Source organism: Hylobates moloch, unplaced genomic scaffold, assembly GCF_009828535.3.
Source record: "Hylobates moloch isolate HMO894 unplaced genomic scaffold, HMol_V3 SCAFFOLD_3, whole genome shotgun sequence".
Taxonomy (NCBI): Eukaryota; Metazoa; Chordata; class Mammalia; order Primates; family Hylobatidae; genus Hylobates; species Hylobates moloch.
The window spans coordinates 99424933-99441972 of NW_026652278.1; the positions used below are offsets into that span (position 1 = coordinate 99424933).

The 17040-nt window shown below is 37.8% G+C and overlaps 1 protein-coding gene across 1 annotated transcript in view; it reads right to left on the reverse strand.

The window, feature by feature from the left end:
• MYO3A (myosin IIIA) overlaps nucleotides 1-17040 on the reverse strand; it is a 276610-nt gene that overhangs the window by 44269 nt on the left and 215301 nt on the right. The window contains exons 25-29 of the mRNA XM_032144934.2: nucleotides 16203-16280; nucleotides 13512-13717; nucleotides 4767-4878; nucleotides 1729-1891; nucleotides 67-190 (exon numbers count right to left, since the gene is read on the reverse strand). Coding sequence (XP_032000825.1) covers nucleotides 67-190; nucleotides 1729-1891; nucleotides 4767-4878; nucleotides 13512-13717; nucleotides 16203-16280 — 683 coding nt within the window. The remainder of the gene's footprint in view (nucleotides 1-66; nucleotides 191-1728; nucleotides 1892-4766; nucleotides 4879-13511; nucleotides 13718-16202; nucleotides 16281-17040) is intronic.

Consider the following 17040-nt stretch of genomic DNA (forward strand, 5'->3'; position numbering starts at 1 on the left):
TTCTATGACCTTACAGATATGAAAAATCTATACGTTACAATGGTATAAGAATGAACATCATTATACCTCGTATTTTCAAAGTTTCTCTTGTAGTCAAATTCCTGATCAGAAGTCTGAATGGTTGTCACTGCTGTGTTTTTCACGTTAATAATTTCTTTTCTTTGTTTCCTGACAAGGTGTCCTCTTGCAGCTGAAACATACAAAGCCCATAGTAGTGTTAATCATAAAGAAATAAAAGAAAATTACTTTAAAGAGTAGAAATGGTGGTTTTGACCATTGATGTCAAAGAGGAAAATAAAATTAAAATGCCAAATAGAACAGGTTCACTTAAAAATGCTATTCATTAACAAGATTCTTCTACATGGCAAGCTATAGCAATAATAACTAAAGTAACTTTCATACTAAGAAGACTACTAAAATGAAATCCAAATGATAGAGATGAGCAAAGTTGATGACAAAATGTGCTCATTTGCTTAAAATTTGATAATACTCATTTTCCTTTTTTTGCTGTGTTTCATGTATTTTGGCCAGATATATTTCAGATGATCAGATTATATATTTGAGAATTCAGATTAATTTTTTTAAGTTTTAGAAAGTTAATACAGAGCAAATATATATTCTGTAACATTCCCTATGTCAGGGCAGCACCCAATAATCAATGACTATTTCTTCAGAAAAACAGAGTATTTTTACTAAGTTGGGTGAGTAAAGCACTGTAAATAACCTCACATCACATTGCTATGTTTCACTGCCAAAGGCTCTGTGAAGAACCTTTTTATCAGAGCTTTATAAATTTTGAAATTGTGGATAAAGGATTAGAGCCCAAATTACTGAGTTTGCATTTTGATTTCTCAGTGAGAAGTTAAAGGCTTAAAATACAAAAAGAGATGATGATGACTCATTGCTGATTGACAGAACAGGGATTGGAATGTTAATCTCTTGAATGTCAGTCAGCTCCTCTGCCCACGATATTAGTGTTCTTCAGAGTGCAGGCTGCAAACCATCAGTGGATCATAAAATTGATGTAGTAGGCCAAATCTAGCATTTAAAAATGAAATGGAATAGACTAGAATTAAAAATATCAGAACATAGTGCTTGTAGTGTGTGTGTGTATCAGGTTAAAAAGCAAAATACATTTTTTTCTCTATGTGTCCAGTCAAAAAAATTTGAAAGAGAGCATACCAGGCTGTGACAAGCTCTATCTAAATTTCATTTCTTATGGAAAAATAGAAAGCAAAATCCAAAGTCTATTAATACAGCTTAATAAAAGTTTGTGAAGTAAAGTACGGTTATAAATATTATTTCCTTACTGTTAAGAAAAATAAATGGATGCCCTTTAACAAAATAAGATTTAAGCTGTCAAAAATTATGGCAAGTGTAACCTTTGGAATAAAGTAGAAAAAATTCTTATTGTCCAGTGAGCTATAATAATATGATTCTTGAGATCTATAATTAATCATTTGCTACATCTTCCACAATAGGTCAATTGTGTTTCATTAATTCTTGACAGAAAAGTTAAAAATTAAATTATTTAAGACAAAACATTTATCCAAATATTAAAAGTGTCAATCACTAAAACAATTTGACTTAGGTTTAATATAACGAAAGTGTCAAGGCAACACAGTCTGGAATTAAACACAAAAGCTACATAAGAATTGGAGGTTTGCCTGTAAGAAGTATTATAAGATTTGATTTTATGACCATATCTAAATATGTCAAAGAGATTACCTGACTGTATTATTATAGCGCTTTCTTTCCTTTTCTCCTGTATTTTTTGGTATCTTCTTGAACACAAGAATGCTCTGACACAAGCTTGAATCAAAATAAGCTTGTCAATAGCTTCCTTTCGCATTAGATTTAACTGTTCCACGTGATAATACTTAAGGAACACCTGAAAATTAAAATAGAATACAAAGAACCATGGCACACAGATGTGAAGCAGTTATGTGCTATGCTTTGAAGAATAGAACACATTCTAAATTGCTTGAGATTTTGGAAATCACTGTCTTTTGCTTCTTTGTCCTAGATGTCACTATGACAGTACAGATTTTTATGCTTGAAGAAAACATTTCTTTTTCTTTTTCTTTTTTTTTTTTGAGACAGAGTCTCGCTCTGTTGCCCAGGCTGGAGTGCAGTGGCATGATCTCGGCTCACTGCAAGCTCCACCTCCCGGGTTCACGCCATTCTCCTGCCTCAGCATCCCAAGTAGCTGGGACTACAGGTGCCCGCCACCACGCCCGGCTAGTTTTTTTGTATTTTTAGTAGAGACGGGGTTTCACCATGTTAGCCAGGATGGTCTCGATCTCCTGACCTCGTGATCCGCCCGCCTCAGCCTCCCAAAGTGCTGGGATTACAGGCGTGAGCCACTGCGCCCAGCCAAGAAAACATTTCTTTGAGAAGAAATGCAGAAGATGACAACCCTGCTGTCTATTTACAACAGGTAACTAGGCTTTGTTGGATGAGACAATAAGAGTGGAGGATGTTGAGCTCTTTTAGCAAAGTTTCTAGCATCATATATTCTGGGCTAAGCTAATTGTTATGCTTTTTATTTTTTAAAGGCAACTATATTTCCCAAATTAAAAAAATCTGAACAAATCTTATTATAAAGTAGAGGATGGAATTATAGTTCCATTAGTTAATTCATCTAATGTTTATTAATGTTATTGAGACCTGTTACGGGTACATATCTGCTGGGGATACACAGATGAACAAGGCGGGTTGCTGCCCTTGGGGCTGGTAGTGTTGTCAGTGAGGAGAATAAGGCAGAGAGAGGGCCCCAGGCAGATTTCATTAACAATGTTCTCACTGGACCCAAAGGCTGCCATGGAGAAAGGAGGGATGACTTTTGATTATTCTAAAATCAACATCAATTGGAGCAAGGGAGGAGCCCGAAGGCTTGGCGCATTCTCATCTAACATTTCTCTCCCCTCCTCCAAGGAAATGAAAAGCTTGTTTTGTTTGTTTGTTTGTTTTCTCCTTTTAATGGCTAAATTTCCTAATAAAAGTCATCTCAAAGAGTTTATTGAATCCATCAAGAAAGTCACGTAAATTCAAATTTTATGGCTGTCATGAGACCTGATAACCCAGACTATAGAATTCTCTCAGTGTTCCATTACTTAAAAGCTTGGCACCATGGGCAAACACGTTTGTGTTACAGGTTTGATTTAATTCAGTTTTAATTTCTACAGGACTCTAGATGTTAATACATTTAGTCCATTCTGCTGTTGACAATTCATTTAAAATTCAATCTGTTTAAAAAGGTCATCATTTCTTTTTGCATGACATTAGAAATGTTCTTATATTAATACTTTCTATCCATGTTAATGAGTTGGAAAAGGTGAAGTGGAAAAATACAAATAGCTTTAAAATGCTACTTAAATATCATGCAGAACTATAACTGCAAAAGGCCTTTTTACAAGTTAAAACTCCATTTGAAGTTAGGCATGTGTTTCAGACCATAAATCATGAGATTTTAGTCTGATGAAATTCATCTTTTTGAAATTTATCATCTAAGAGAAAATGGTGTGAATAAAATACTCATTTTTAATGCCAAAAATATCCCCTTACTAAACACTAAAGTAAATATGGGTTACTGAATACACAGGACACTCAGTTTAAGGTGTTTTTTTTTTTTTTTTTTTAAATCTCTTAAATTGTTACAGGGCTAATTTCTCATCCGAACACTGTTAAAATTCTCTCCCACATCTCCTACACCCAAGACACAAATATTATAAATTTCTTTGCAAATGTGGAAGTTTGTTTTGGTTTACTTCAGTGGTGTGGCTGATAGTGGGTATTCTTGAATGATCAATCTATGAGTATCTCTTGGCTTTAGCTTGGCTCTTTTCCTTATCCTCCCCCTGTGATACATTTCATACCCCCTTAAGATATATTCAGTGCACAATGGAACCCTGTTTATTTCCTGATCCCTGTCTAGTAATGCTATGAGAATACCTGAGAAGACCAATACATCCTTTCTCCAAACAGCAACCTATCCTTCTTCCATATTCAAGATCGGTTATGTTTTTTACTTTGTTCTCTAAGGGATTAAATAAGAGAAGATCTCACAGGTTCTAAAAGCTAATATATAAACACATCAATGTCCAATACATATAGCAAGTCTAGTAATAGTGGTGAATATTTTACTCTAGAAAAATTTGAAGTTTATGATAGAAGCAGGTCTGAGAATTAGGGAAAATAGGAAAACATGAATCTTATTTGGATCATTATGATTCTGTACAGCTTTTTAACTATATTTAATAGTGATAAACTAGAGAATACATATGTCTGTTTTCAATACCATCTGAAATAAAGTACAATCATTATGGTTTATCCTTTTTTGATAAATCTTCGAGATAAATTTTTCTTGCATTTGTTTTTCTCAATTTCAATGTAAACTTGTCTTTAGAGTAAGGGTCTTAAGTTGCATAGGCTGGAGTGCAGTGGTGCCATCATACCTCACTGCAGCCTTGAACTCCTGGGCTCAAGCCATTCTCCCACCTTGGCCTTCCAAAGTGCTGGGATTACAGGTGTAAGCTACCTTGCCCAGCCTTTTGCATTTCTTAAAAGAAATCTTTATGAGGAGCAAAAGCCTTTAATGTTGATGAAAAAGGAAATCTTTATGAGTTTATAAATTTACTTCCTCTATGGTAAGCTACAGATTCTATAACATAAAAAGCCATACTTTCAAGCATTGTAAAATGTTATGATCCTCAGTGAATCCAGCATAATTATTTATTTTCCTGAAAATTACATGAAAACATTACTTTTGTTTTTCCAAGAGCCCAGTTATCGAGACCAGCTTTTTCCAAAATGGTGGCACAGGTGTCAGGGCTCATGGGGGGCTCCTCGCTCGACTTGTAGCAGAGAATGTAGTACCTTGGAATAGAAAATAGGGCTGGTTAGTGTTGCATAAAGTGCCAACATCTCTGTAGCTTGGTGGTTCCCCAACAACTTAGTGCAGAGGCTGAGGAAGAGATGCCCAGACTTGATGCGGAGAAATCCTTTAGGCATCCTCAGAACAACTTTGGAGTAGACCAAATTCCAAACGGATGCAAACCCAGTCCAGGCTGTATAAATTTGAGCATTGTGTTTTCACCTTTGTGATCACCTTTCAAAACTTAACACTGTACTCCCCCGACAAGAACTCCATCACTCAAAAAAAATTAGCAGTTTTGTTTTTTCGCTACATTTCTCTGGACACTACAAAGTGCAGGACTGCAGTGGCAGGAAGCAGAAGGAATTATTTTTCACATTCCAGTGTTAACAAAACTCTGGAAGGTGATCTTCAAATTGGGTGATGGAGCTTAATTCCAGTGAAACTTCCCATCACTGTATACATGCCTTCCATCATTATTTTTCCTTGAGGGACACTATGTCTCCTGCTAGAGTTTTTCTCTATTGGTTTAATCTATCCATAATCGAGGGAAGGAAAGAGGAAGGGCTAATGCAGGAAAGAACTGAAAGCAGGTCCTCAGGTTAAACCACAAGGCTTATTGGGGAAGGGGATGAATTAAGGAAACAAAATCCGCTTTACACTGGTCAATAATCTTGTGCAAAAAGACAGATTTCCAGAATTTTTAATACTCTACTATTTTTAATTTATTGGTGCAAGATTAGCCTGAAAGTCCAGTGCAACAAAGCAGCAAATTTTGGTAGGTTTTGAATTTCAAAAGACAGGCCCTGATACGTAGACGGCAGAGGTGGCGCGGTGACATGCAGAGCAGAGTTTTACCCTTGACTCATTATCTGTATATACTTGGACATATCACAGTTAAGTATCAATTTCCTCATCTAAAAATGAGTCCGGAGATTAAACCTCTAAAATGAACATATTTCAACTTTGCTAAGTTTCACCTCATTAAATCTGCAATGAAGTAGCTTCTGTTAGGCTCCGTGGAGAAGAATCCTGGCCTAGAATGGTATAGAATGAAGTGACCATAACTTTTGCTGTTTGTGCAAATAACCCCAGGGAGTGCCTATTAGCCACTAGGCCTGCTCACTTCAGGACTAACTCGCACATGTATGCATGGTGACCCAGTAGCGGCGACTCTGCATTCACAGCCTGTCCACCAACTCCTGGCTTTCCTTCCTTCCAGAGCCAGCCAGGATCTCACAGTTCATTGCAGGAGCCACCCTTAAGCAGCCCCCGCACCTTTCCCACTCTCATTCCTTTGTCGTCCACTCTCTGCAAACATGCATGCCTGGACCTGCCAATCATCTGCGTCTCTGTCCTCATGCCGGGCTTCAGAGCACAGCCAGAGAAAATCTTCACTGTCAGCTCCCTGTGGATGTGTGGATTCCTGACTCAGCCAGGCTCCCAAGAAAGCTCTGGATCCTGACCAGTGTCCCGGGCCACTTTCCTCTCTTCTTCCTCACAAAAGGGACTTAATTCCGTCCTGCTTTCTCCAAGTCTCCCAGCAGCCCCTGCCCTCCGTACCTCTCTCAGCAGACGAGCTTCTCTACTATATCACCGGATACCACCAGACACACAATTCATAGGCTTCTTCCCCAAATACAAATTCATTTGTCCACTATCAATTTTCCCTCCTCCTTCAAAGGAGATTTTCATCCTCCGCCTGTGTTCTAGAGGCCATGTCCTCCTCCTCTTCTGTATATTTTCAATCTCATTTCTCTCTTCTGGCACGCTCCATTTACAAAATGGACGTTTGTGTGTTGCTACAAAGCAAACACTTTAAGCCTCGCTCATCTGTAATGATTCTGTTTCTTCCCCTAGCTTTGCTGATAAGTTGAAAGACGGTTTAAAATAATCGTCTTCACTTCCCATCACTCTTCACTCTTCACTTCCCATCACTCTTCAGCTCCAAGAATCTCATTTAATCACATAGAAACAAGGCCTCTCATTTACTCATATAGGATGCAGGAGTGGTGAAATCTAACAGGTCCTTCTCCATCCTAATTGTAAGTGTTTTTTCTGCAGCACTTGCTATTATTGGCTGTTCTCTCTGTCTTGCTCTCTCCAAGGCTTCCACCTAATGTCCTCTGCCTCTCCTCCTCCCTCTCAGTCTCCCTGCATGCCCCATATTTAATGATTTAATGACTAGTTGCTTAAACGCTAGTGTTCTACAGTGTTCCATTTTTTTCTAAGCTCTGTCCACAGGCATCTTGTCTATATGCTTGGCTCCAACTATTCCTGTATATGGTGATTCCTAAATTTACACCATCAACCTTAACTGTTGATATCAACTCTAAACACATTATTTATGACTTCCTACTCTACATGCCCACGTGGTTAACTTTAAACTCAGCGACATTCATCAGTTTTTCCTTCCTCCGCCATTTCCTGTCTCTATGAATGATACTACCACTTTTTAAAAGGTACTTGAGCTAGAAATCTGTGTGCCAGCCTACTCTTCCCTATTCTTCACTCTATGGATCTAACAAGCTTAAAGTCTCTCTGGAATCCATTTGTTTCTCGCTGTGCCTACTGCCATTACCTTAATTGAATACCTTGTCCCTTCTCACCTAGACTTGTGCAATTGCCTCCCAACTAGTTACCTCCACTGTCACTCCCCTGCCCTGCCCCAGCCACCGTCCACGGCTCTGTCTGAATTATCTTTTTTTAAATGAAAATCTGATCATGTCCTTTCCTGACTCGAAAAGTCTCTATGGATGTCCCAAGTTCTAAGCTGGGATGACAAAATCAGGTGCTTTCAAAGCCTAGGCAGATACCATAAATATGCGAGCCTGGGAGCAGTGGGAATGTAGGAGAGGAAAAGGTTACACCTGCCAAAAAGCATTGGCTTTAAATTGTTTGCCACATATGATGACTAGCATGCAAGCTCCCTTCTGCCCTATATCCCTGTCTGCCTTTCCAGCCTCCTTTTTGCTATTTTCCATGGCACTCTGAGCTCCAGTCATGAAAGTTACTTAAAATTGTGCTGGAGGGCCATGTTTGCTCATGCTTCTATGCCTTCGTATGTGTTACTCACTATGCGTGTGCGCCCTTTCATTTCACTCCTAGTTTCCTTAAGGAAGATCTACTTTTTCAATATTATAAAAACTCTCCTCAATGTCTCTTCAATTAACAGATTAACTGGAGTAATGAAATTGTCTTTTCTTGTGCGAAACACACCAACTGAGGTCTGCTGCACACTTAAGGCTCAAGGCTGGCACTTCTCACTAGTGTGCCCGTGTGTGTGTGTTTGCTCTCACTGGATGAGCTGTGTTTGCTCCCAAACCTGTTTATGCCAGTTGTATTTGGTGTGACATTATTCAAATAAATATCAGATTGAAATCTAAGTGAGGAAAGCCAGAGGATTGTTTCTATAAAACTGCATCAAATTTTGGTAAGACTTTATAAAGAAGTCTTGTAAAAAACCATGAAATTAAACATGGATGAAGCAATTACAAAGCATTGAGGAAAAGCATAAGAATCAAGAAATATTCAGTCCTGTGGCTGTTTCACAAGTGTCTTTAATATCTTGCTTCACTCCAAGAGATGTTAACTGGAAATCATAAATGAGAGATCACAGATAGTTTATGCAAGAAAGAGCCAATAAACTATTATTAATAGACATGCACTCAAAGGAAAAAAATTAAGCCTTTATCAAAAGGTTAAAAAACAAACTTACATTGATGTTGTAAGTAAAAATATTTTTGGTGTGTTTTATGTTTACTTTTATTACTCTCTGCTTTATCAGAATTTCTAATACAATCTAAACCATCCTTCCTTTATGCTCTCAGAGTATCTTGTTTATACTTTCATTAAAAATACCCAGTCCTCTTTCATTAATTTGAAAAATATTTGAGCACCTACTATTTATTTGCCGGGAACCCTTCCAGGTGCTTCAGACACAGTAGTGAACACAGGATACCCACACCCTTGCTGCCTGCAGCTGACTTTACATTGTATGATAACGCAGATTTTTAAAGCCCTGTTTCCATAACAGGTCTGTGAGTTTCTTAATGTCAGGGGCTCGTCCATTAATCTTTGGACCTTTAATCTTTCAATTAAGATTTGAACTCATTTTTAGTTCAAGGACTGGAACACAGTGGGTCCCTCAACTAAACGGTTGCTGAATGTATAATGTACTGTTGCGGGGACTTGTGGAAATAAATACTTAGGTAAGCCACACATGCTTATGGAGGGCATCCCCTAGGCCATATAGGTCATAGGTAATTTGGGGAGCTTGAGACTGAGGCAAAAATAATAATAAAAATAATTATAGCTAATATGTATTGATGACACCTGGTTCTATCAATAAAATCCATATATATTATTTCATCTAATACTTATAAACATATATATAATGTAGACATTGTTATTATCATCCCTATTTGCAGCTAAGGGACATTGAAGCTTGAAGCTTATACAACTCAAGTAACTTTGAATAAGGCCACAGATTTAGTAAGTGGCAGAGTTGGGATTCAAACCTGGGTTTGCTGACTTCAAAGCATGGTACTTATCTACTTCACCATACTACTGCCTTCAGTAAGTTCTAGTTGTATTAGAGCTCTGGTAGCCAAACCATTATGTACAGGTGCTTAGTGGGGAAATGGAGCCAAATTAAGTGGCTGGCTTGTTAGCGTAAGGGTTCCTTTGAAATAGCTGCAGTAAAAACCCAGTGTCTTGTGCAAAGTTCATATTGTATATTTTTCCTTAAGATTGTTTCTTTGTTATAAAACAGAAGAATTTATCTACAACAGAACAAAGGGTCTGGGGAATTCTGCATCCTGTGCAGAGTGTTAGCAGTTCTATTTATACCCCCATAGAACCTCTGATAATTGTTCTGCCTTCCTAAGAGTCTATGCCAATTTGGATGACAACTTCCAAATTAGTGACACAGAAAAGGTTTAGCCTTTTATTTCTGGAACTTCCTGTATTCAGAACAGCTATTCACGTGTTCTCTATACACTTAGTTTTATCCCCTTCTCTTTATTTCTTGTGTAGTAATTTGCTATTCTGTAATAGCACAATAATTATAAATATATTTAAGAATTTATTCTGATTTCTGACATTTGAACTACAATATCATTAAGAAAATAGGTTTTATTCTCATTATGCTCTATATTATAAAACTATGGTTATTTTTCAAGCTATAAGATTAGGCTGATATTCAAGGCTTTCTCTTCATAATTTTAACCCAATTGTTTTTTCATCTTATCTTCTGTCACTTCACCACTGCAATGCCCACTCTACCAACCCAATCCATTCCAAGTCCTGCTAGCTTTTGGCACACCAACCTATACACCAAGAAAACTCCTGTTTTCTCCACAAGCCATACCCACCTTCAAGTCCCAGTTTGAGTCCTTCTTCTTATTTTTTTATTTTTCATTTTTTTTAGAGATAGGGTCTCGCTCTGTCACCCAGGCTGGAGTGCAGTGGTATGAACATAGCCTCCTGTAACCTTGAATTCCTGAGCTCAAGTGATCCTCCTGCTTCAGACTCCTGAGTAGCTAAGACTACAGGTATGAGCCACCACACCCCGCTAATTAAAAAAAAAAATTGTTTTTAGAGATGGGGTCTTGCTACATTGCCCAGGCTGGTCTCAAACTCCTGGCCTCAAATGATCCTTCTGCATTAGCTGAACGCCTCTTCTTGATATCCTCTCTCATCAGCCTTCCTGGAGATGCTCTTCCTTCCCTTGAACTCTTACACTGTGTATATCATTCTCTTGGACCTTGGCACTTATTACTTCACATTGCTTGTTAACTTTCCATGTCTGTGGCTCTGGTGATTCTAACTGGACTGTACAATATTGAAGATCAAGCCACTTCTAAAATTCAGTATCTCCCACAGTGCTTAGCATGGTGCCTTATACATTAAAAAATCACTGAAATTTAAGAGTACTTATATTAATATTACACTCATAATATCTATATTACTATTTAAGCAAGTTAAAGATCTACATTTTTTTCTAAAACATGAAATGCATGATAATAAGGTCAAATTTTAATCTTAATTTGAAATTTGAAACTCCTTTGTATCTAGTATTTTTGGTTTACCTGCTTTCATGAGCAGGATGGAGAATTTACCTATTAGCCAATAAAAAAATTCCATTTTTTTATTTCTTAGTTTTGGTTATAAAATTGTGTCTGATCTGTAGGAAGTAAAGTCGATGATTAGCTGCTAACTAGATTTCTGGACTCTAAACTTGAGGTTTTAGTTTGTCTTAAACTACTATAAGGATTGGCCAATACAAAAGTCATATGTTTATGTAATTTTGATCTCCATCATGAAAAAGGTAGTAGAATTTTCTTGATTTCAAAGCATTCCAAATAAATAATCCCAGGTCTCTAAGCAGAGGTTGCAGTGAGCTGAGATCACACAACTGCACTCCAGCCTGGGCCACAGAACTAGACTCCATCTCAAAAAAAACTCAGCCGATTCAGTGGCTCACACCTGTAATCCCAGCACTTTGGAGGCTGAGGCTGGCGAGTCACGAGGTCAGAAGATCAAGACCATCCTGACTAACACGGTGAAACCCTGTCTCTACTAAAAATACAAATATTAGCTGGGCGTGGTGGTGGGTGCCTGTAGTCCCAGCTGCTCGGGAGGCTGAGGCAGGAGAATGGCGTGAACCCAGGAAGTGGAGCTTGCAGTGAGCCGAGATCGCACCACTGCATTCCAGCCTGGGTGACAGAGCAAGACTCCATCTACAAAAAAAAAAAAAAAAAAAAAAAAAAAAGAAAAACAAAATCAAGAACTACCACAAATTTGCTGAACGTATAAAAATTAGCAGAAATAGGCCAGGCACGGTGGCTCACGTCTGTAATCCCAGCACTTTGTGAGGCCGAAGTGGGCAGATCACGAGGTCAGGAGATCAAGACCATCCTGGCTAACACAGTGAAACCCCATCTCTACTAAAAGTACAAAAAATTAGCCGGGTGTGGTGGCGGGCGCCTATAGTCCCAGCTACTCGGGAGGCTGAGGCAGAAGAATGGCGTGAACCCAGGAGGCGGAGCTTGCAGTGAGCCGAGATCCCGCCACTGCACTCCAGCCTGGGCAACAGTGCAAGACTCTGTCTCAAAAAAACAAAAAAAATTAGCAGAAATAATCAGAATTCTCATCACATTTAGAAAGAGTCTTGGTTACTCCAAGTAAAAGAATGGCTGATAAAATGCATAAAATTTTTCGGAGGAGGGAAGGAAAATTAGAAATCAAGCTTGATGTGCAATCACGAAACAAGGTTTTGCTTTGTTCTTAATAGTCATTTATATACTTTGAAAAAGGGTGAGGAATATTATAAATGGGACTTCCTCAAATACTGGGTTTCACCTGAAAATTGTAATAGACTTCATCTTTAAAAATTGAAATTTCATTATGTTTAATGACCAATAGAAATTATAGAGCTGAAAAAATATCAAAAATATGGGCATTTAAAATATTAAATGTATAAGATATTGAACCTTCATATTACTAATAATGTATTACTCAATAAAATATATTTAGTATATAGCTCAATTTATTTTATGTTAATCTCAAATATTAAAAGGAACTCCTTGGCCGGGCATGGTGGCTCATGCCTGTAATCCTAGCACTTTAGGAGGCCAAGACGGGCAGATCAAGAGGTCAGAAGATCGAGACCATCCTGGCTAACACGGTGAAACCCCGTCTCTACTAAAAATAGAAAAAAAATTAGCTGGGCGTGGTGGCGGGCGCCTGTACGCCCAGCTACTCAGGAGGCTGAGGCAGGAGAATGACATGAACCCGGGAAGCAGAGCTTGCAGTGAGCTGAGATCACGCAACCGCACTCCAGCCTGGGCCACAGAGCTAGACTCCATCTCAAAAAAAAAAAAATTCCTTATACCAATTTATTCTTTTAAAAAATTTATGTTAGCTTTTTAAATTGACAAACCTAACTGTTTCATCTTCCAAATCACTGTTAGAGACAGTATCTCATTTGATCATTATAAGGATCCTATCAGGTAGTTATAGCAGATATGGTAGGCAAGTAAAGTGAGGTTAGGGTTATAAGCCAGGGTTTCTCAACCTCAGCACTGTTGAGATTTGGGGCTGGATAATTCTTTGTTGTGGGGAGGCTATCCTATAAACTGTAGAATGGCTGTTTAACAGCATTCCCAGGCCTCTACCCATTAGAGGTCAGTAGCATCCCCCTGCACCCCTCCACCACACAGGATGTGACAACCAGAAATGTCTCCAGACATTGCCAAGTGTCTTGAGGGGCAAAATCTCTCCCAGCTGAGAATCAGTGATATAGGTCCACAGTCATATAGCAAGTGGCTGAGCTAGGGCAAGAACCCAGATTCTCCAACTCCTCAGTACAGAAGCTCAGGCCTCTGGATCATGCTGCCTATACCACATAGTACCACCTATCTGTCTTGCTGCCTATACCACATAGTACCACCCATCTGTCTTTCGGCCTCAGTTAATAGCTGTCTTCTTTTTTCAACACATAATCATTTGCATGAACAAAATGCCTCCTTCCTAGACCTCTACATATTTTTTCATATTATGTTTCTTATAATTCTTCTCAGTGATTTTTATATAAACCGCACAATAGAAACTGAAAAAGAAATCCACATACCGCTTTATAAAGTTAGCAAAAAGTATCCGATGGGAGAATCCTAGCCTTCGAATTCTTGCTGTTTCCAGAATTCCTGTGTACCGAAGCTGTAGCAGAACTTTCTCTTTGTCATATTTTCTTGCCTGACGCTCATTATTTGGTTTGATGCAACGGACAAAATGAGGTTGGCCCACCACCATTTTAGACAACAAATCCATCAGGGAATACTATAATATGCAACAAAAATAAATTTCCCAATGTAGCATACAAAAACATATGAGCTTGCAGGCCTTTCTTTTACTACAAGAATAACATTCAAAAAATGAATGTTATAAATGCTCCCATTAGTCACAGTAAATGGAGAAAAATCTGTTTTAATGAATATTTTATTTATAGTATAGTTCTAAAAATATAGATTTACTTACAAAAATGTAGAGGCAATAACTAGAAATTTAGCTATTAAAAGTTTGCTTATAAACCATTAAGTCAACTTTAATTAACAGATAAAATTATTTTTGATGTAGTTTGTAAGCAATCATATACTCTTAGGCTAACTTACCAAATTATAATATTATACAATCTTGCTAATCCTGCTTATATATTAATTTCCTTGTCCAACTCTCTCTTTATAGACGGTAAAAAACGGAATACTTTACAACAGACACTGGAGTTTATTGGAGGGTGGAGAGTAGGAGGAGGGAGAGGATCAGGAAACATAACTAACGGGTACTGGGCTTAATACCTGTGTGATGAAATAATCTGTTCAACAAACCTCCATGACACAACTTCACCTATATAACCAAACTACACATTTACCCCTGAACTTAAAATACAATAAAAAAAAAAGGGAACACCTTAATCCCTGTTAGGATCATCTCTTAGTTTAAGATAAGGACAGAAAAGTTAATAGTGTTTAATATGTAAGAAGTAGATATAAGCGAAGTGAAATCCAATTAAATATTTTCATCAGTTCTCATTTGATCATTTTCTTATTTATTTTTGGATAATTTAAAAAATTCACGTAGATATGAAACTGTGTTCTATAGCAATACCTTATTAAAACAGTAGCCAATTACTAGACAAGTAAGTATAACATATTAGGATAATCAACTAAAAGTGGAATCCCAGAAAACGAGTATCTCAAAGACCAGGATCACATTTATTGGCGAGGTAATGTATGGACACAAATAGCAATTGATGGCTGGATCCCGTTTAGTGTTGGAAATGTAAGAGCCTACAGTCATAAAGCCAGTGCAAAACAAATGCTGAAATTGGCAACTGACAAAGCTCTGAATTTGCATGGCTTCCTCTTGGGCACTGAGGCTCAGATGTGATCTTTTCAAACAGCTGGGCCTGTCACTTTGGAGCCTTTTTCATTACATTTATCTGTAAGTCATCATTCCTTTACTCATGCGAACATCTGCCAGGTACTGGTGGTACAGGGGTGATACTCTGAGCAGGAGCTTCCTGCAACTTAGGTACTGGTTTTTCTGAGGGACTAAAGCATAATGTTACACTGTGTTCAGTCTTCTCTGCAGAATGAAAAATAGCTTTAAAAACACACTTCATGTTGGGTGGAATTATCTTCTATCATTTCTCACTTCAGCCTGAAGATTAAAAAGATTTCATGAACTAATCTGGTTTGAACATACATACAGTGTTTGATGCCAACAACAGTGGTATGATAATGGTCTTGGGTAACTCACTTAAAAAAAGGAAACAACCTGGCTGTAAATACGTTCAGTGATTCACCTGTGCTGCATTTCTGATGTAAGGTGAAATGTATCAGCAGCAAACGTCAGGTATTAAGCACATAAATGTACTAGGCACTACTCAAAGATGATTAAGTACATACTATCTTCTATGAGCTTAGGACTTAAAAAATATTCAGTAAAGGTACTCATATATTTTTTAAAGAATTTTATGTTTCTGCTAGAGAGTTGGATACATTCACTGAACACTTAGAGTAAATTTAATCTAATTTCCTCCACCTCCTCCACATTAAATTAGATAAGTAATACCTCCAAGTTTTAGTGGTATTTTCTTCATTTTCATTGGATGGTTAATAGGTTTTTATCAGAATAGGTAAACAAGAACTGGAACCAATAAGGGAAGGGTTATCCAGAGCACAGAGGAAAAAAAAAGTACTTGTTTTTTTTCTTTTATCCTATATTTCCCAAGGAAGGAAGGTTGCCTTGATCCTATGCTAAGCACACTCTCTTAAGCATGTTACCGCATCTTCCTGATGACTCTTCTCCTCACCCCATTCCTACACGGGCTCCATTTTCCTTTTGAGGTTTTTAACTCTGTACAGGCAGGGTGATATGAAATGGAGATGGATGCTCAGCCTTGCCCTATCTGTCTACTCTAAAATCATTCAGGATGGGGAAGAATTGGTAGTTATCATAGCACTGAAGTAAAAATCCTTTTAGGTTTTATTCTAGTGGAAATGCATTCTGTTCTATGGACAAATTTTAATCAAGGTGCAGACTTTCATTAAGATTGACCTGGGATACAATAATTTCACAGGTAGAATGTAAAAATAAACGAATCCGCAGATTTTGAAGGTAGATGCTAACATATCCTGTATCTAACAATAGTAAACGGAATACAATAAACATTCTCTTTGCTAGTGTTACTGGCTTTTGATCTGTAACTCATTTAGACTAAACAGCACCCCTAAGCACAATACATCATAGTTTATTATCTTACTCTAAAATATGATGCAACTGTTTGTGTTTTCATGTTGGTTGTCTCTCTGGCATGACGTGTGGCTTCTCCAATGTCGCCCTAAAGAGACCAAGGAAGACAGTGATGCTTTGGTATCTATTGTACTTTATTATCTACAGAGAGCACGTGGCATTTTCCTTCAGGCTATCTTAGTTTATGCATTCAAATATGTAAAACAGCAAAATGTTGATATTCTTCCTTTAGGTAATTGTTTTGTCAGTCTCATTGGAATTTTAATTGGTCTTATGTAGACTGTGAATATCTCTCACTTTCACTAGTATATTTTTAGTTGGTCTTAGTGTAACATTTAAAACTAGCTAAAAAAGGGCTGGGCACGGTGGCTCATGCCTGTAATCCCAGCACTTTGGGAGGCCGAGGCAGGCTGATCATTTGAGGTCAGGAGTTCAAGATCAACCTGGCCAACATGGTGAAATCCCGTCTCTACTAAAAATAGAAAAGTTAGCTGGGTGTGGGTGGGTGCCTGTAATCCCAGCTAATCAGGAGGCTGAGGCAGGAGACTCACTTGAGCCTGGGAGGCAGAGGTTGCAGTGAGCTGAGATCATGCCACTGCACTCCAGCCTGGGTGACAGAGTGAGACTCCAGTCTCAAAAACAAACAAACAAACAAAAACAAAAACTGCCCCCAAAAACTAACTAAAAAAGAAGAGTTGGAAATATTAATATATCAGAAATGCATGATGATTTTAGCCCCTAGCAGTAACAAGAACATAACATAAATATCTGTTCAAACAGAAAAGCAAGATCAAAGGGAGAAAAACTAAGAAAAAACTGTTGACTTTGAGAAGCATACAAATATTGCC